Below are 21,246 nucleotides of genomic sequence, written 5' to 3' on the forward strand. Positions count from 1 at the left end.
CACAGGGCGATGTGTCAACGATGATGCTAGGCCCCTAAGGTTGTGGATTGTGAGACCTCACATCGGTTGTAGAAAGGAACGAAATATTCTTTATAAGTGTGTGGAAACCTCTCCATAGTAGACGCGTTTTAAAATCTTGAGGGGAAGCCCAGAAGGGAGAAGCCCAAATGGGAGGAAACCGAGAAGAGAAAGCTCAAAAAGTCTAGCAGTGATGGGCTTGAACTATTACCATATTCTATCATTTCCACAGTATCTGCGAGGAGTGTGCTTGAGCTGTTATAATATTTCATCATTTCTCAGTCATATTCATATGACCTAAGAACTCGACCAACCCGAATGATCCAACTCAAACCGTAAAGGTTAGGTTGAGTTATATTTTTTTTTTGGGGTTTGGGTAAACTCGAGTCGATGTGCAATTTGACATTTATTTCGACCTGAAAATAAGATTACAACCCAACCTAAAACTACTTTTTTTTTTTTTTCCGATTTGGGTTCGGGTAGATTTGAGTCGGTATGCAATTTGATATTTTCTTTGGACTCGAAAATAAGATTACAACCCAACTTAACCCGACCTTTTTTTTTTTCCGATTTGGGTCTGGGTAAATTCGAGTCCGTATGCAATTTGACATTTCTTTGGACCCAAAAATAAGTTTACAGCCCAACCTAACCCTACCCTACTTTTAAGATTATTACGAATATTTGATCTTTGTAACCAGTGGTGGTGACGCGGTGTGACTTGTGAATATTTGATATTTTAATTCTATAAGTTTTTTAGTTATTAAAAAAACCCGACAACTCAACCTAGCTCAACCCGAAAAATAGTGGGTTGAGTTGAGTTAAGTTGTGAATTGTACTCGGGTTGCTCGGGTCACCAACCCAACCAATCAAAATTTTAGGCAGATCCAAAAAAGATCTCTAACCTAACCCGTATATACTTCTAATCAATTAATTTGACGATATCGAACGAGAATACAGACAGTGATGGAGATTTGAAATCTGATTTATAATAACGAGATAAAATTATATAAAAACGAACAAACGAACACGAGAAGTATTACCTTAAATGTAAAGACAAGCAAATCAACACCATGATAGAAGGAAGCAAAATAAGGGAAGAAAATTTGAATTATTAATTTTTTGTTTCATTAAAAAAAAAAAAACACGAAATATACACGTGGTCTACTTGCATTATTATATGAAGATTCTATTCTAATTGACACCACATGTTTTTCTCTCTCTTAAATTTATCTTTCTAACCGCACGTGCTCTCCAACTGCTCGTGTGAATGGATTTGGGCCTTTGGTCCGCCCACCATCTTTCCAAGGCCCAATGGGCCTACCCTAATCTTCCCACTTTTCGATATCGGGCCAATTCCAGTTTTGAACTACCGAGACTCGTTTCATAGCTTTCAACTGAGTAGTAGACCCGACGCGACTGATTACTAAGCTGATGCTAATAGTAGGTCTAATTTTGCAATAAAAGAGCCATATTTCCAAACAGATCTGTCAATCAGTAATAGGGATCGTATTAGTGACAATTTGAAAGGTTGACCTCTTCGGGATAGATTTCGTTTAGAAAATTTATGAAAAGTTAGTCATGGGTTCTTCTCTCGGTCAAAACAGTGGGGCCGTGACCTCGTTTAAGTAAAATAAGTAGAAGAAAGAAATCGAGGTTCAGGTTCAGGTCCAGTAGCTCTTTTTCGGTTGATTCTTCTTTTACAGTTAAGGAGATACTGAAAGAAGGTAGTAGATAAAGGGCTTTCCCTTTTGCGGGCAGTGTGATTTGGGAAGCGTAAGCCCATATTCTTCCCGGAAAGATGAGACTGTACAATATAGAACCTGAGACAGGCTGAAATTAATGAATTACCCCGTCGGGTCCCCGATTATAAACGGGGAGAGGGGAAGGGAGAAATAAGGCGAGACCGAAGGGAGAAGAGCCGTGCAAGAATTTGTCAATAACTGCTTTTAAAATGGCTCGTGAAATTCAAATTAAAAAAGTCGAAGATTTGTAATGACAGCTAGTGAAACGTGAGTGGTTTCGAGCCGGGAAGGAGTAAAGCTACTCGACCGATTTGATAAAGGCAGCGACTTTCGAAATTATTAGTAAGATTTTAGGGAGAAAGTCGAGAACGACTTCTCCTTATTAGCTAAATGGGGTCGAGGGCCGGGACTATATAAGTACAAATTTTTAACCTAATTTTCACCCAATTTTTTTTTTTATCTTAATTAATATTTTTTTTAATTTAAAATTGAAGTTAAAGAATTTTGTCAAAAGACGACGACTGAGAGAACCGTGGTTCTGGTTCTACTGCTTGCTTCGACCGAAAATGGCGTCTGTTCTGCAACTTCCAATCATCGACCTCTCCTCTCAAGACCGCACCTCTGTTGCTCTCTCAATCCATCAGGTTCGTCGTATGATTTCCAAATCAACTCTCTCCATCGTTTTCCCTAACAGATTCTGATATTAATCCGTTTTCTTGGATTGGAAATTACGCACAGGCATGCTTGGATTACGGATTCTTTTACTTGATCAACCATGGCGTTGAAGACGAATTGCTCGAGAGAGTGTTTGACGAAAGTAGGAAGTTCTTTTCGCTTCCTATTGAGGAGAAGATGAAACTTGCTCGGAAGGAACATAGGGGATACACCGCTCTTTATGCCGAGAAGCTCGATCCCACCGCCTCGACTCATATAGGTTTTTGTTCTATTTTGATTTGAAATTTATGAATCTCGTCTGTTTATCTTGTGAAATTTGGGAGAAATTTGAACTGTGAGAGCTGTGTAAATGGTAGTTCTGCCTGGCTGTTGCTCCGAGCTTCTGAATGTTGTATGAAATGGTCTAAGAAAACCAATTAGTAAGTAAACTAACTATAAGATTAAGAGATTAGAATAGCTATAACTTCTAGATTGAGACACTTTTGTTAATGTTGTTTATAGATATGATGGCTGTGAAAATGCAACAATCCGGATTATATGAACTCTTTTAAAATTATGATTGTGTAATATTAGATGAGGTGTGCTCAAGCTGACCCAGACACTCGTTGATATTTGAAAAAAAGATTGATTGCATATGGTTTTACAGAAAGGTGAAAAGATGGTATATCCATGGACCATACTAGTCCACATTTTACTGTTTTGTTTGACTGTAAATGACTGCTTCCTAGTAGGGAGAGTGGATTGATTTGATAAAAGAACAAAAGTATGAGATCCCACTTTGGTTCGAGGGGGGAACGAGGCATTCCTTTTAAGGGTGTGAAAATCTCTCCCTAGTAGACGCGTTTTAAGAACTTTGAGAGAAAGCTCGAAAGGGGAAAGCCCAAAGAGGACAATATCTGCTAGTGGTGGGCTTGGGTTGTTACAAATGGTATCAGATGCGTCAGCGATGACGTTGGGCCCACGAAGGGGTGGATTGTGAGATCCCACATTGGTTCGAGGGGGGGGGGGGGTGGATGGTGAGATCCCCCGTCGGTTCGAGGGGGGAAGCATTCCTTATAAGGGTGTGAAAACCCCTCAATTGTGAGATCCTATATTGGCTCGAGAGGGGAAGCATTCTTTATTAGGGTGTGAAAACCTCCCCAGTAGACGCGTTTTAAAAACCTTAACGGGAAGCCTTTCAAGGGAAAGCCCGAAGAGGACAATATCTGCTAGCGGTGCGTTTTGAAAACCTTGAGAGGAAGCCCGAAAGGAAAAGTCCAAAGAGGACAATATCTACTAGCGGTGGGCTTGAGCCTTTACAAAAAAATGATAATTAAAGTAAGAATCTTAAAAAATATCCAATGCTCATATCATCATTGAAATGTTTTGTTAGATTGTAAATGGTGCAGATTGGAAAAACTAATGCACTTTCTCTACCGTTATTGAAGATTTGGTGTTGGAGAAAGTTGTTTATCTTTGTATCTATGATTTTTCTGTGAATAGGGGATGCAAAAGAGAGCTATTATATTGGCCCTTTGGCAGGCAACGAAACTGAAAACGACTTAAATCAGTGGCCTTCAGGAGGTGACCAATTACCCTACTTATGGTAGAAATTTGGAATCGTTGATTATTCATGTTTATGAACTACTACTCTTTCTGGCAAGGAAATGACAGAACTATTGCCTTCTTGGAGAGCTACAATGGAATCCTTCTATAAGCAAGCACTGTAAGTTCAAATGCCTTCAGGTTTAATTTCAATACATCCTGGTACTTATCAGTGCAATAAAATTGGTACTATGTTGTTTTAAATTCATGTTTTGTTCATTGTACTCGAAAGTATTCTTATCTCGTTTACGCTGGACGGCTAAATGAATTTGGACTGGCTGTAATGTCTTGCTTTCTGTTTGGCTGGTACAGGCGTGTTGGAAGACAAATAATATCTTTACTTGCATTGGTTCTGAATCTGGACGAGAATTTCTTTGAGAAAATTGGTGCCTTCAGTAAACCATCAGATTTTCTTCGGCTTCTACACTATCCAGGTTCAGTGACATAACTTTTAATTACTGAAAACTACAGGGGAGAAAAGAAGCATATGTTCATTTTTTATTCCTGTCCCCACCCCCAACATTTATGCTGAATTTTGTAAAAGATAAAATTTAAAGATGATGAAGATGAAGATGAAGATGAAATTTAAAGAAGTGAAGTGTGATGGAACCCCCCCAAATGTGGGAATGGGAATGGGAATGGTCTATGGAAATGATTTTCAATCTTAGTGGGATCCCACAAAATTGCAAACCATCTTATAGTTTTTTGATAAAATTTGGAAACAATAGGATAGCAAAGAGGTAGAATGATTCTCCTTCTCTCATTCTCATTTCCTTCTAAGTTAATGATTTACTTGGTCGGTTATATAGGCTTAGTATCTCACTACTAGCAGATATTGTCCTCTTTGGGTTTTTCCTTTCGGGCTTCCCCTCAAGGTTTTTAAAACGCGTTTGCTATGGAGAGGCTTCCACACCCTTATAAAGAATGTTTCGTTCTCCTCCCCAGCCAATGTGGGATCTCACGATCCACCCCCCTTTTGGGGCCCAACGTCCTCGCTGACACTCATTTCTTTCTTCAACCGATGTGAGACCCCCCAATCCATCCCCTTTCGGGGCCCAGTGTCCTTGTTGACACACTGCCTCGTGTCTCCCCACCTCGTGTCCACCCCCTTCGGGACTCAGCCTCCTCGTTGGCACATCGCCCGGTGTCTAGCTTTGATATTATTTGTAACAGCCCAAACATATTGCTAGCAGATATTGTCCTCTTTGAGGTTTCCTTGAACTTTCCCTTAAGGTTTTAACGCATCTACTAGGGGGAGGTTTCCCCACCTTTATAAAGAATGTTTTGTTCTCCTCTCCAATCGATGTGAGATCTCACACATTTCGTTTTCAAGTTGAGGGATGCAATCTTGTTGATAATCTGCTCATTATCTTGAACTCAGGTGACTTAAGATCTCTTGATGAAGAAATATTAGGTGCTTCTGCACATTCAGATTGGGGGATGATCACTCTCCTTGTAACCAATGGCATTCCCGGACTTCAGGTATTTCTCCTTAATCAATTGAGATCATACTTTATAGAGAAAATTGTGTGTATTATGCGGTGAAGTTTTGTGTTAAGTTGCCACGGTAACAGATATGCAAGGAAAAGTCTGATCACCCACAAGTTTGGGAAGATGTTGCTCATATAGATAAGTGAGTTCAAAACTCAAAATTGAAAACAATTGAACGTTAAAAAATGATGCTCCAAAGACACCACAAGGGAAGCATCATGACTGTCTGGAATTCAATGGATGCAATTCTCTGATATTGCAGGGCATTCATTGTTAATGTTGGGGACTTGATGGAAAGGTGGACGAACTGTCTGTTCCGGTAAGGATCGAGGTTGTACGTTATGATAAATTCTTTCATGTGAAAGTAAAAAACTAAATTCCATTGTTGGGTATTTGCTTGTTTTTGTGTTATTTACGATAGGTCGACTCTACATCGAGTGATTCCAATTGGAGAAGAACGCTACTCGGTAAGGTCTAGCTAAACTTGTTTGCTTTCTGCCAATAAGCCCATCCAAGAAACTATGATTTGAACCCTATTTTGAGGATGCTTTTTGTAACGGCTCAATCCTACCGCTAGCAATATTGTTCTCTTTTGACTTTCCCTCAAGGTTTTTAAAATGCGTTTGTTAGGGAGAGGTTTCCACATCCTCATAAAGAATACTTCGTTCTCCTCCCCAACCAACGTGTGATACATTTTTTAAACTTCAAATATCTCCCCATTTTGCAGGTTGCTTTCTTCTTACATCCCAGTGACGAATGTGTTGTGGAATGTCTTCAAAGTTGTTGTAGCGAGTCATCTCCCCCGAGGTATTGACATTTCTTACTTTTATAATATTATCCCCGGAATCTCTCCGTTCCCATAGGAATTTGATCCAATAATAATCTTATAGACTGTCCTACGGAACTAATCATATGAAGTTGTGTTCTAAGAAGAATTACAATGCTCTTTCTCCAATTTTTTGGCTACTCGAGTCGTTTTACCACTTATGAAGTCACAATTCAACTGAATATAACCTTAAAAACCAAAATTATAAGATCTCACATCGATTGAGAAGAAAAACGAGTGCCAGCAAAGACGCTAGGCCTCGAGGGTAGTAGATTGTGAGATCCCACATCGGTTGGAGAGGAGAATGAAATATCCTTTACAAGGGTGTGGAAACTTCTACTTAGTAGACACATTTTAAAAACCTTGAGGGGAAGTCCGAAAGGGAAAGCCCGAAAGGGAAAGCCTAAAGATGACCATATTTGTTAGCGGTGGGCTAGGGTTGTTGCAAAAATATTCTTATAAAAAAGCCAAGATCAATCTGGAATGAATTCTAATGTTGTTTAGTTTGAGCACAATCCTTGGACCATCTCCATGCTTCTCTGACTTTATGCATCTATTGCTAGTTATGAGTTTTATCGGCTGTTTTACGAGTAGAAATACGCTGAAGAACATTGATCAAATTGCATTATCATGATTTAGAGTTAGCAAAAACAAAAGCTAATAGAAAAAAGAATAGGGATATTACTAGTATATGCTTCTACTTTTACTGATACTTGTGGATTACTTGCTAGATCGAACCCAAAAACGTTTCGATATTCATGGATTATATGAAACTTTTTCTTATCATGATCTTTGAAACAACTGCAAATTTAATTGCTTAAAGTCTTCAAGATTATTGAATGTGCACGCAGATATCCTCCCATTTCCAGTATGGACTACTTGAAAGAACGGGTGAGGTTGGCTTATAAAGACGGATTTGGTTAGAAAATGTAAGATTCACTCCTCTCTCTTCTATGTTTCTAGAACAAATTTAGATCAAGAAGCTTAAAAAGACGTTCATTTACATCATCACTAATGGATAAAGACCCGATATGTATGATCTATTCATATTATAACGATAACCTTGTCAAAATTTATCTAGTGAATGTGTTATCATGTTACTGCCTTGACAATGACGTTAATGATAGAGATTAAAATTATGAAAATTATTAAAAGTGAAAAGAATTAAGGATCTTTTTTGATTAATTTAATTTTAATCCATTCCAGATCTAAAGAACATGAGCCGCCACGTGGACGGCCAGATGAGTGGGACCCACGTTATCTATTTTCTTTGCCGTCTGATCATCTCTTGTGGGGCCCATTAATATAGAGAGAAAAATTAAAATAAAATAAGAAATGGATAAACTTTTCATAAAGCGTTTTCAAAAGCTAAGATGTCTGTACCTTTGGATAAGATGGGATAGGTGACTCAATTCATTTTTCCCCCTTTTAAATAATTTAAAATTTATTTTAAATTAAATAAGGCTTAGAACTTAAATAATAATAATAATAATAAATAAATGATCGAAAACATCGTAGACTTCGTTTTAAAGAAAACTTTATTATTAATTTTTTTTTTAAATTTTAATAAATGTTTAAACTGTAACGGCCCAGATTCGGGCTTCCCTTGTTTGCTAGGGTAAGGTTTCTACATTCTTATAAATGATGTTTTGTTTTCATTCCTAACCAATGTGGGACATCACAATCCGCCCTCCTTCGAGGCCCAGTGTCCTTGCTGGCACTCGTTCCAATCGATGTGGGACCACCACCAAATCCACCTCTCTTTGGGGTCCAGTGTCCTTACTAGCACACCGCCTCGTGTCTATCCCCTTCAGGGAATAGCGAGAAGGCTAACACATCGTCCGGTGTCTGGCTCTGATACCATGTTAGGAATCACAGATCTTCATAGTGGTTTGATATTGTCCTCTTTGGGCTTCCCCTAAAGGCTTTAAAATGGGTCTGCTAGGGTAAGGTTTCCACACCCTTATAAATGGTGTTTTGTTCTCATCCACAACCAATGTGGAACATCACAATCTGGTATCAGAGCCATGCCCTAAACTTAGCCATATCAATAGAGTCCTCAAATGTCGAATAAAGGGTGTACTTTGTTCGAAAACTTTAAAGAAAGAGTCGAGTTTTGATTAAGGGGAGGTTGTTTGAGGGGAGGATTGTTAAGGATTATTGGGATGAACTCCCGTCCATTGGTATGAGGGCTTTTGGAGAAGCCCAAAGCAAAACCATGAGAGCTCGTAGTGACAAATAAATAATATTCTAGAATAAATATATATTTGATTTAAAATTTTAGTGATTCAAGTAAAATAAATTTGAAAATGCAATTGTGAAAAAATAATATTTACAATAAATAAAATAAGTTATTTTTTAATTAAAAGAAGTGAGGATGGTGTGCACAAAAAGTTAAGTCCAACAGAACATGTCCCAACACGTGTCCACTGGGCATATTCCACGTGGCGAAATCCACAAAGATCTCAGATTTGTAGAACCCCAATTTTTGACCTTTTTGACTATTGCCACCGTTGACTAACATCTGATCGTCCACGTGTCCTAGTCAAGTTGTCTATCCATCCCCCGCTTGACTTGCTCTATTATTTTATCCAATTTAATTACGTAATGGCTTAAAAGTCAGCTTTTTCTTTCACGTGGCAATGGCCTTACCCAATAAGATTGGAATATTACATTATTATAATATTCTTGTGCGACGTGGTCACATTATCTACTCCTCGCTTTCAGATTAAGATTTAGAATCTAGATTTAGCATTTGATGGCCCCGACATTCTCGTGCGACAAAGTAACGTTACCTACACTAACCTACTCCTACTTTCAAATTAGAATTCAAAATTTAGATTTGATACCTGATGATACCGACATTCTCCTACGACATGGTCACGTTACCTATTCCTTGCTTTCAAATTAGGTTTCAGGATACGGATTTGGCACTTGATGACTCCGACATTTTTCCAGGACATAGTCACGTTACCTACTCCTCACGTTCTGATTAGAATTCAAAATCCAGATTTGGCACCTGGTGGACCCCGACATTTTCCTAGGACATAGTCACGTTACCTACTCCTCACGTTCTGATTAGAATTCAAAATCCAGATTTGGTACCTGGTGGACCCCAACATTCTCTTGCAACATGGTCACGTTACCTACTTCTCGCGTTCAAATTAGGATTCAAAATTGGAAATTTGGCACCTGGTGACCCAAACATTCTTCTGCGACATAGTCACGTTACCTACTCTTCGTTTCTTAAGAGTGAAAACTATCCCTTAGACCAACATGAGTCTTTCCAATATGCTTTATCTTCACTCACATGCATTCTGAGAAAATTCTTACGAGATCACCCAACATAGAATTGTTTAAGTAAAACACGTTTAACCATGAACTAAGAGAAAGAATCTCTTGATGGAGCTCCCAAATACAAAATAACACAATTTCAGAGCGGAGGGAGAGTCAGTTGTGTTTGATTTTATTTGATCGACCTATTATCTTTCGAAAAGCAAGTTTCCTCTGGTTATCTAGTTCTTGGGCGGCTCTCGATTTTTGAACATGTTACTTGAAAGCTCGACGAGTTAACAAAGAAAGAAAGCCCGACTCTCGATTTTTCAACATGTTCAAAGAGTTAAAAAAAAAAAGAAAAAAAATATATATTTATTGTAATTTAGCCTTTAAATTACGTCATAAATAATAAATATTAAATACCGATAGACAGAGATTCCATATTTGAATCGGTGCAACGTTGTATGAAATAATAATAACCGTTGATCAATGAGAACATCAAGTTTGAAAAAAAATGAACGGCTGAGATTAAGAAAACACAGTAAGAAATAAAACTCGAAGCAGGGGATTATTTCACATTTATCCAGGGCTGATAAATAGATAGTGTTGGATTTAATCGGTCTTCTCTATTTCTCTCCCACCTGCGAAAGCTGAGGTAGAAAAAAAAAAAAAAAAAAAAAAAACATCCAAAAATCAAAATCTCAAAATCTGCTCTGTGAAGAACGAAATCTAACCCTAATTTCTGGTTTTGGATCGGATCATGCAACTCGGATCCTCTGATCTAGTTGAAATTGAGTTCGATTTCTGAAAGCGGCGGCGGAACGATGACGCGGCGGTGCTCGCATTGCAGCCACAATGGGCACAACTCTCGGACTTGTCCGAATCGCGGCGTGAAGCTCTTTGGAGTCCGATTGACTGATGGTTCTATCCGGAAGAGTGCTAGTATGGGGAATCTTAGCCACTATGCCGGATCCGGATCGGGTGCACTGCAAGGCGGGTCGAACAATCCGGCTTCTCCGGGCGAGACTCCCGAGCATGGCGTTGCGGCCGACGGCTATGCGTCGGAGGATTTCGTTCCTGGCTCTTCTTCGAGTTGCCGTGAGAGGAAGAAAGGTTTGAGAGTTTACGCTTTATTTTGAATTAGTTATTCTGTTCTTGTTTGATTTTTTGAATCTTGGTGATTGCTGGACTTCGCATGCTTATCCTTTTGATTCATGGAATTTTTTGGTGATCGACTACTGTTGCTCTTTCCTCTGTGATCGGTATAAATCTTATGTAGTTATACTTTGGATAAATGGAAGGATTCTTAGTAGAGAATTTGAAAAATGGATGTGTTCTAAGAAAAGTATTGTTTCCTTGTTAGAGGATAAATTTGATTGATAATTGTTTGGTACCTAATTTGTTTTCCTTTTTATGCTTTTGGAAACATTAGCTATTGTGAAATTGCTAAACTCATGTGACACCCTGTTTTAGGAAATGATTTTCAAAAAACACCAATCCATTTATTTCATTTCTTGCAAACATATGTTCTGATCTTTTCTTTTTCCATCGAGTTTCATGTTCATAAACAGAGAGTGGGGTTGAAAATAGAATATCCTATTGATTGGCTTGTTAGACATTGCCTCTATCTATCTTAGCCTTCTTCCTTTGTGTATAAGCATCTTCTCTATCTCTAAGTTTCTGTTTCTGTGTATAAGCATCTTCTCTATCTCTAAGTTTCTGTTTCTGTCTATATATATCTTGTGAGATCCCACATCGGTTGAGGAGGAGAACGAAACACCCTTTGTAAGGCTGTGGAAACCTCTCCCTAGCAGACGCATTTTAAAAACTTTGAGGGAAAGCCTAGGACAATATCTGCTAACGGTGGGCTTTGGATCGTTACATATCCATTTTTTTTCCAAAATGGATTCGACAAGACATATTTTCGAAGTTCACTACCTAAAATAGGTTTTTGTGACATTTCTATTCCATGTTAATGAACAAGGCCAGGTTATGTTCTTGCGATTACACCCTAATAGGAATCGAGGAACGTATTTGAATTCAGTGCAATTAACCTTTGATCATTTTGTGAGAATCAATTGATCTTTTATTAGTTTATATGTGTGTTTGGTAATGCACAGGTGTTCCATGGACTGAGGAGGAGCATAGGATGTTTTTAATGGGATTACAGAAACTTGGAAAAGGAGACTGGCGTGGGATAGCACGTAATTATGTTGTATCTAGGACGCCGACACAAGTGGCTAGCCATGCCCAAAAGTATTTCATAAGGCAGACCAATGTCTCAAGACGAAAGAGGCGCTCCAGTTTGTTTGATATCGTCGCTGGCGAAGTTTGTACTCTCCATCCATCCTTTCGTAAATGCATATACTTGTCTAAATTTTCTCCTTCATATAACAAGGATGCCATTACTCTACTAAAACTAAAAAATTCTAGTTGTACAGTTCATCTAGTCTCCAGTTATGGAAATGTCAATAATCTACCACTAACTTTATATATCAGCCCAAGCCCACCACTGGTAGATGTTGTCCGCTTTGGGCTTTCCCTTTCGGGCTTCCCCTCAAGGTTTTTAAAATGCGTCTGCTAGGGAGTGGTTTCCACACCCTTATAAAGGGTGTTTTGTTCTTCTCTCCAACCGATGTGGTATCTCACAATCCACCTCCCTTCGGGGCCTAGCGTCCTTGCTGACACTCGTTCCTTTCTCCAATTAATGTGGGACCCCCATTAAATCCACCCCTTTTGGGGCCTAGCATCCTTGCTGGCACATCGCCTCATGTCCACCCCCTTCGGGGCTCAGCCTTCTTGCTGACACATTGCCTGGTGTCTGGCTCTGATACCATTTGTACCGGCCCAAGATGACCGCTAGATATTGTCCTCTTTGGGGCTTTTCCTTTCGGGCTTCCTCTTAAGGTTCTTAAAACGCGTCTGCTAGGGAGAGGTTTCCACACCCTTATAAAAAGTATTTCGTTCTCCTTAAAACGCGTCTGCTAGGGAGAGGTTCCCACACCCTTATAAAAAGTATTTCGTTCTCCTCCTCAACCAATGTGGGATCTCACACTTTACCTCACGTCTTAAATGTATGTGATGATAGTATTACAGTCTTCTGCAAATTACCTTGCCTTCTTCCATAGTGAAATCCTTGAATAAAGATGCTAATTGTTTGTTTTATGCATGCATGTCATTTAAGTAATACGATTAACCTTATTATTCTTACTTTTTCTCATAGAAATTACTGATTCCTTTCCCCCTCCCACGTCTTCTTTGCAGCATGTTGAGAATTCAATTGTGCAGCAAGACTTCCTATCTGTCAACAATTCACATGCTGAATCACAAAGCAATAACCCATTGCCTACACCTCCCACTGTGGACGAAGAATGCGAATCGATGGATTCCACCAACTCAAATGATGGAGAACCAGCACCTGCAGAGCCAGAGGATCCCCAATGCTGTTATCCAGTTGTATATCCTGCATATGTTACACCCTTCTTTCCATTTTCCATTCCGTTCTACTCGGGATACAGTGCAGAACCCGCTATTAAGGAGACACACGAGGTTCTTAAGCCAACAGCTGTGCATTCAAAGAGTCCTCTCAATGTTGATGAGCTGGTTGGCATGTCAAAACTCAGTCTGGGAGAATCAATTGGTCATGCAGGCCCCTCATCTCTTTCACTGAAACTACTCGAAGGGTCGTCTCGACGGTCTGCTTTCCATGCAAATCCAGCTTCTGGCAGTGAAAACATGAGTTCTGGTGGCAGTCCAATCCCTGCTGTTTAATGGATCACATACTTCTGAACTTCAGATTGTAGGTTATAATTACAGGGTATTGTCAATATACAACAAAATAATGTGCAGTCTGGTTTGGATTTATTAATATTTTCATGTTAGGTCAGTCTTTTTCCCCTGTCCCGTCCTGCTCGGTCTCTCCTGTGTTAACTAACTCGGTTGTAACTTGTAGGCTCTAGCATCTTCTGTTAGAAATCGTTCGTTCCAACTTAAAGATTGTATGTTGTTTATCTTCAGTTTCTGGACTTGATGCTTATTTATATAGTTTCTGATATTCTAATTCATGCAGGAAGACGATTCGATTATGCATTGCAATATTTATCGAGAGAGGTGTTCGAAACGAATTCCGTCTCCTTGAACTTATCTGTGAGTTTTCTTCATAATTCTAAAAGGAGTTTCTGGGCTGAAAATTTGACGAAGTGCAGGTATGTTTCATGTGTAATCAATCCTGTTTGTTAGGAGATTGCATCACTTCATAGTTGAATATGCATGCAAGGGTCATTCATAATTGGAAGAACGCTGAATGAATGTTTGCTTGTTTGTTAGGTCATTGTCTATATTTTCTTTTGAACTATGTTTAGAAAATTTTCAATGCTCGTTTCAAGCTTTGAGACGTGTTTTCTTTGGAAGGGCTGGTAACCATTTCTTAGGGAGAGGTTTTAACTCGTTACATATTGTCGTCAGCCTTACGGTTTTATTAGGGAGAAGTTTTCACATTCTTATAAGAATGCTTCATTCCCATCTTCAACAAATGTGAGATCTCACAATCCACCTCTCTTGGGGCCTAACGTTCTCGTTTGCACATCATTTGATGTTTTGCCTTGGTACCATTTGTAATAGGCCAAACCCATTGCAATAGATATTGTCCACTTTCGCCTGTTATGTATTGCTTTCAATCTCACGATTTTAGAATGTGTCTACTAGGCAGATCTCCACACCCTTACAAGAAATGTTTCATCTCCCTCTCACATCTAACAATCCACCCCTCTCCGTTCTAGAAAACTACTTTTAATTATGACATCAATTATAAACCAATTTCAAATTAAAATTTTAGATTTAATTTAATTTAATTATATTGGATTTGGGCCTTTCCCATTTTTTAAAAATATTTTGCCATGAATCATAGTAGCATCCACTAATGAGATCAAACAAAATTGAGGCATACCCAACAAACCCATCAAAGATGGTTCAAGATTTGGCACATAAAATAAAAGCCAAGTCTTTATGAAATTAGCAAAATTTTCTAAAAAAGTTTTAATAGTTTTAGTACTTTATTTTAGAAGTATCTTTATACTCTTTAAGAATGGAGCGGAACTTTACTCGTCATAGAGCCCATGATAATTGATGGATAATTGCCACTATACTTGTTATGATATTACGTGTCATTCACGTTCATGTATGAGGTCCCGTAACTGACTTTCCAGAGAACATAACAGATGCATTCACGAATATGATCACAATCATCACGTTATCATCACGTAATACAACATGCATTACATATCATACAATATAATTCATACATATCTAATCTAGCCTTAAAGACATCCCTTGATATAATTCATACATATCTAATCTAGCCTTAAAGACATCCCTTAAGAGTGCTAAAGATCCATAAAATTGTTTGGATTCAACACAACATTTGTCATAGAATTGTGATCGATCTTTGCCAATAGAAAGATTCCTGACATTAGGGCCTAAGTTAGAGAATTTAAGGGGAGTCCGATATGAATCTTGCTATGCTATTCTCGACCAAAGAAAAGCTTTAAAATGAAGTTGCATTCAAATATAGTTAAGCTTCATATACGATAAACTAAAAATAAAGTCAAGTTTCATTAAAGTCAACTGAAGTTGCATTTAACGAAGCAACTCAAACTTCATTAAAGTCGAGTCAATTACCTATAAAAGAAACTGTTGTTTACTGTTTCAAGCGGCGCTTCATTTATACACGGGTGACGACAAGGACTTTTAGGGCTAACTAAGGGACTTCAATCTCGAATTAGGCTCAATTAGATGTAATTAAAGTTGTATACGTTTTATTCATGTTCTTAGGTACGTTGGAGTTAGTGGTTGTTATGACATTTATATGCTCGGTGTTGCTCCCTTAAATTCTCAATAGGTTACAATTAGGAATGATTTCGAGGCCATCTAATTCCTTTGTAGCAGAAAAATTCGAAAATGTAATAAAAAGAACATTTGTGTTTTTTTTTTTTTTTTTTTTTTTTTTTTTTTTTTTTTTTTTAATTGTATGTAGTCTAGGCTGCACGCTTAGAATCATTTAAACTTTGACTCAATCAATTTTACTCATGAAGTGTCCAAATCTCAAACAAATTTTCTTGCCTTCAGATATTTGATGAACAAGGTAATCTTATTCTTAGATCCTTTGAGTTGATTTTCAAATTCACATAATGAGACGTTAATTTTTATGATTCAAAGGTTCTAAATTTCTCAAAAGTTTGGATCTTTAGGGCGAGAATTAGGGTTGCGTTGTCATAGTCTGCAACTGTAACAGCTCAAAAGTCCACCGCTAGCAGATATCGTCCTTTTTGGGCTTCCCTCAAGGTTATTAAAACGCGTCTTCTAGGGAGAGGTTTCCACACCCTTATAAAGGGTATCTTGTTTTTCTCCCTAATTGACGTGGAATCTCACAATCGATGTGGAACCCCCCAAATCCACCCCCTTTGGGGTCCAACGTCCTTGCTGGCAAGACGCCTCGTGTTCATCCTCCTTCAGGGCTCAACCTTCTCGCTCGCACATCACCCAGTGTTTAGCTTTGGTACCATTTGTAACAGTCTAAGTCCACCGCTTGTAGATATTGCCCTCTTTGGGCTTTCCCTTTCGAGCTTTCCCTCAAGGTTTTTAAAACGCGTCTTCTAGGGAGAGGTTTCCACACCCTTATGAACGATATTTTGTTTTTCTCCCTAATCGATGTAGGATCTCACAATTCACCCATTCGAGGCCCAGCGTCCTCATTGGTAGTCGTTCCCTTCTCCAATCGATGTGGGACTCCCCAAATCCACCATCTTTAGGGTCCAGCGTCCTTGCTAGCACAACGCCTCGTGTTCACCCTCCTTCAGGGCTCAACCTTCTAGTTGGCACATCACCCAGTGTCTAGCTCTAGTACCATTTGTAACCGTCCAAGTCCACCGCTTGCAGATATTGCCCTCTTTGAGCTTTCCCTTTCGGACTTTCCCTCAAGGATTTTAAAACGCGTTTTCTAGGGAGAGACTTCCACACCCTTATAAAGGGTTATACTGTTCTCCTCCCCGTGGGATCTCACAAGTCATAAAAAAAGTCGATATTCGTACATTATATTTATATACGTGAGATCCCATATCGATTCAAGAGGGAAACGAAACATTCTTTATAAGGTTGTAGAAATCTCTCCCTAATGGACACGTTTTAAAACTAACTATATGTAACGATCAAAAGCGGAGAATATCTACTAACAGTGAACTTAGACTGTTACAATATAAACGTCCAAATCCCAGTAGATTTTCATAAATACGATGGAGGTGTGATTGATAAATAAGAGGAAATTAATTTTCATAGTTAGGGCTCCACATTTTTAATGACAAAGCCCCTATCATCCATTATTTTTCAATATCAACCCAATAAGATCATCTTGTGACTTGACCATGTAGGGCACCCTTAATGACTTATAACTTTGTTTTTAAAGGTTATTTATGATCTTGGTACCCGAACTTTTTAGACGTTTCGATTTGGCCCTTAAAACTTTAATATAATTAATTTGATTTTGATCGTTAAATCATTTTCGATTCGATTCTTTTGACTTTAATTTTTTTTATTATTTCTCCCTTTTTTTAAGCTCTATAGAGCTAATCCCTACCCTAGCTATACTCAAAGTAATAATTTGGATATGACATAGGGATATGGATAGCTCAATAATATTCTAATATCTTATCTCGATCGTGACTACTTAGAATAAATGATTCAATAGAGATTAAAAGTAACAATTTATTAGTGAATCTGAGACATTTGTACCAATGATTATAGGTCGAGGGTTTGAATTAGAGATGTCCACTTTACCTGCAGTGACTCGCCCCGAATGGGGAGGGAATTCTCCGTCTAGACGGGAATTAGAGTGGAAGTGGGGAGCATTTTTTCTCGATTAGATAAATGGGGCTGGGGACGTGTTATATTCCCTATCTACGTCCTCGCTCCGATCCCCTTAAAAATAAATAGAGAATTTCACGGGGATGGAAAATGAAATAGATAGCAAGGATGGGGACGGGGAAAACTTCCTCGTCCTCGTCCCGTGGACATCTTTAGTTTGAACACTCATTTTTATGGGATAATTTTTTTTAAAAATGTTATTTATCGAACTTGATAGGCTAAAATTTAAGATTTTTGAAGTTAAAAGGTAAAAATAGGAAGCATATGAAAATTTTGAGTTAGCCACATTATGAGAGTCAAGATTGATGACCATTGCAAACCATCAATTGTATAAGATTCGAATAAGGATTTGAAATCCGCGTTTGGCATCGGATGGTTCCAGCATTCTCTGTATGACACCCGAGTACAAGACAGGTACACGAATGAACCAATGCCACATTCAAATGAGAGCAATCCTGAGGATAAAACAACTACGAATGACTTAAAAGAACTGAAAGTTACTATCTATACCACAAGGTGCACCTTCTTTTTTTATAACTCAATCATAACGACTTCAAAGTTAAGTGATAAGATAAGGAATCAATACAAGGGGAATAAGATTCGGATTACCTTGTTGATCGAATATCTCAAGGCAAGAACACTTGATTGAGATTCGAATCACTCCACAAGCAAGATCGATCATGTCTAGCTTGAATGACTCTTGTTGATCAAATATCTCAAACACTTGTTTGAGATTCGAATCACTCCACAAGCAAGATTGATCATGTCGAGCTTGAATGATTCTACATGCAATCTAAACTACATAGAATTGCAAAGAAACTTAGCCATTGGCTAAAGAAAAGCACAAATGCTTCTTTTACTCTATTTTCCAAGTCTACCTTACAAATACAACATACATGGCTTTATATAGCCTCAAAATGAAACTATTAAAGGCATTCCAAAAGTTGTAACATTCACACTTTATGGCCATAATTAGCCATTATGTAAATGTAACCGAAATGAAATAAAAAGTCTTAAAATACAATAACTCTAAATTACTCCAAATTATAACCCACCCAAAATTTACAACAATCAAACTTCATTCTTCTTCAATGTAGCATGAATTGAAACATCTTTTGATAATTTTGACAACCTTTTCTTCACATCTTCATTGAAGTATATTGTATGATTGATGTCTCTTGGTTCATATCATTAAGTATGTTTTATTTGAAGCAATTCTATATTAGGCGACCTGCTAAATTTTTTTCGAGAAAGCATGCGAGTGAGGACATAACATGATGAAAGAACTCGTGTTAGCCTACGGGAATAATTTTCACTACTAGAATTGAGGAGTAAGTAATGTGACCTTGTCACAGGAAAATATCGGAACGATCAGGTGCCAAATTCAGATTTTGAACCATAATCTAAATCCTGGGTATGGGTCGTTACACCCTACATACCTTGGGACATGACCACGTTAAGTCTTGCTTTATCCTTACTCACATACTTCCTATAAAGCTTAATTTGAAGTTTTTATGATTGAGCCACTGAAAAGTAAGGTGAGTTTTGTTCGTAAGCAATTTTTTATTTTTTTATTTTTAATTTGGAGTTCTTATGATCGTCTCTTCCATTAGAAGACATTTTGTCGGTAAGCAACGTTTTTATTTTATTTTTAAATTGAGACCATATAACATTAATTATTATTAGAAATGTTGTACTTTTATTAATATAATATAAATATATAATAATTTCTTTATTATTATTATTTTTTTTCATAAAGAAGATATAAACCATGTGGCCAAGAATGAGCCAACCTAAATATAAATATGTTGTTTTTAATCTCTCGATTTAAATCTTCTTGGACGCTCGTAATTGTTGGATATTCAAGTGACATACCAATACGATTGAATCTACATTAAAAAAAGTCAATCCCTCCTTTACGACATCAAAAATATCGGGTCAAACTTCTAACAGCTTGTTCGGTATGATCGACCTAGCTACGGGTGCTACGAACGCTCAACTGGGTTAGCTGTGAATACCCTTTAATGTAATTTTAGAAAAATGAAAATTTGTTTAATAAAATGTGATTATAAAGCTTTGTTGACTTTATTTATTTTAATGTTTTAATAAACACCACATTTTATTATTTAAAAGTATTTGTGAAAAATTGAGGTAATTTCTCTTTAATTATAAGATTTAAATAAAAGATATGATAATATATAGTACAAAGATTCTCAACTAAGCATATGAACAAACAATATTTGGACAACCAATATGGTTTTTAATTAATGGCTTTTTGTGTGGACCAAAGTGATTTATCTTTGGGCAATCATTATGCTACACCATAATTTCTAGGTAATAACAAGATAATAAAACTAAATAAACAATTAAATTAGGGTTTGATGAGAAATTGAGTTTTAAAACGCGTTTATTCGGGAGAGGTTTCCACGTAAGAAATGCTTCACTTCCCCCTCCAACTGACGTGGGATCTTACAATCCACCCTCTTGGGGGTCCAGCATCCTTGTTGACAGACAATTTGGTGTCTAGGTCTGATACTATTTGTAAAAGTTCAAGCCCATTGCTGGCTGATATTGTCCGCTTTGGCCCGTTACATATCACCATTAGTTTCACGGTTTTAAAACGCGTCTCTACTAGGGAGAAGTTTTCACATACTTATAAGGAATGTTTTGTTCCCCTCTCCAACTGATGTCAGATCTCATAATCCACCACTTGGGGGCCAGCGTCCTTGCTGGCATACCGTCTCGTGTTTGTCTCTGATATCATTTGTAAGAGCCCAAGTCCACCGCTAGTAGATATTGTCCGTTTTGGCCTGTTACGTATCATTGTCACCCTCACGATTTAAAAAAAAAACGCGTGTACTAGGGAGAAATTTTCACACACTCCATACCGTCTGGCATACCGTCTCGTGTTTGTCTCTGATATCATTTGTAAAAGCCCAAGTCCACCGTTAGCAGATATTGTTCATTTTGGCCCGTTACGTATCGTCGTCAGCCTCACGATTGTAAAACGCGTCTACTAGGGAGAAGTTTTCACACACTTATAAGGAATGTTTTGTTCCCCTCTCCAACTGATGTCAGATCTCACAATCCACCACTTGGGGGCCAGCGTCCTTGCTGACCTACCGTCTGGTGTTTGTCTCTGATATCATTTGTAAGAGCCCAAGTCCACGGCTAGTAGATATTGTCCGTTTTGGCCCGTTACGTATCGTCATCACCCTCACGATTTAAGAAAAAACGCGTGTACTAGGGAGAAATTTTCACACACTCCATACCGTCTGGCATACCGTCTCGTGTTTGTCTCTAATATCATTTGTAAAAGTCCAAGTCCACCGTTAGCAGATATTGTTCGTTTTGGCCCGTTACGTATCGTCGTTAGCCTCACGATTGTAAAATGCGTCTACTAGGGAGAAGTTTTCACACACTTATAAGGAATGCTTTGTTCCCCTCTCCAACTGATGTCAGATCTCACATTCCACCTCTTGAGGGCCAGCGTCCTTGCTAGCATACCGTTTGGTGTTTGTCTCTGATACCATTTGTAAAAATCCAAGTCCACTGCTAGCAGGTATTGTCTGTTTTGGCCCGTTACGTATCGTCGTCAGTCTCACGATTTTAAAACGCTTCTACTAAGGAGATGTTTGTATACACTTATAAGAAATGATTTGTTCCACTCTCCAACAGATGCGGTATCTCATAATCCACCTCTGTCATAGCGTCCGGTGT

The 21,246-nt window shown here is 38.1% G+C and overlaps 2 protein-coding genes across 12 annotated transcripts; both read left to right on the forward strand.

Moving 5' to 3' along the window:
• Positions 1–2,247: 2,247 nt before the first annotated feature.
• On the forward strand, positions 2,248–7,772 carry LOC111810109 (kihadalactone A synthase LFS). 11 transcript variants are annotated; one of them, XR_015411645.1, is made up of 12 exons: positions 2,248–2,404; positions 2,499–2,694; positions 3,918–3,998; positions 4,089–4,140; positions 4,332–4,453; positions 5,401–5,501; positions 5,594–5,652; positions 5,773–5,829; positions 5,932–5,982; positions 6,238–6,317; positions 7,168–7,265; positions 7,543–7,772. XR_015411645.1 is itself a non-coding variant. In XM_087117290.1 (12 exons), exons 1-11 carry the CDS (start codon positions 2,327–2,329, stop codon positions 7,217–7,219), a joined length of 909 nt encoding a protein of 302 aa, XP_086973416.1. In that variant the 5' UTR covers positions 2,248–2,326; the 3' UTR covers positions 7,220–7,265; positions 7,543–7,772. The 11 variants fall into 11 exon arrangements, 8 of the variants coding, with proteins under 8 accessions (XP_086973416.1, XP_086973414.1, XP_023552454.2 ...); XM_087117290.1 differs by having other exon boundaries at positions 7,188–7,265; XM_087117288.1 differs by having other exon boundaries at positions 5,932–5,977.
• Positions 7,773–10,244: 2,472 nt separating this feature from the next.
• LOC111810108 (myb-like transcription factor family protein) lies at positions 10,245–13,628 on the forward strand. Its single transcript, XM_023696684.2, has 3 exons — positions 10,245–10,725; positions 11,733–11,941; positions 12,877–13,628. The coding sequence occupies exons 1-3, from the start codon at positions 10,437–10,439 to the stop codon at positions 13,381–13,383; spliced, it is 1,005 nt and encodes a 334-aa protein (XP_023552452.2). The 5' UTR covers positions 10,245–10,436; the 3' UTR covers positions 13,384–13,628.
• The last annotated feature ends 7,618 nt before the right edge of the window (positions 13,629–21,246 follow it).

This window comes from Cucurbita pepo, chromosome 14, assembly GCF_057944985.1.
Source record: "Cucurbita pepo subsp. pepo isolate OVF chromosome 14, ASM5794498v1, whole genome shotgun sequence".
Classification (NCBI taxonomy): Eukaryota; Viridiplantae; Streptophyta; class Magnoliopsida; order Cucurbitales; family Cucurbitaceae; genus Cucurbita; species Cucurbita pepo.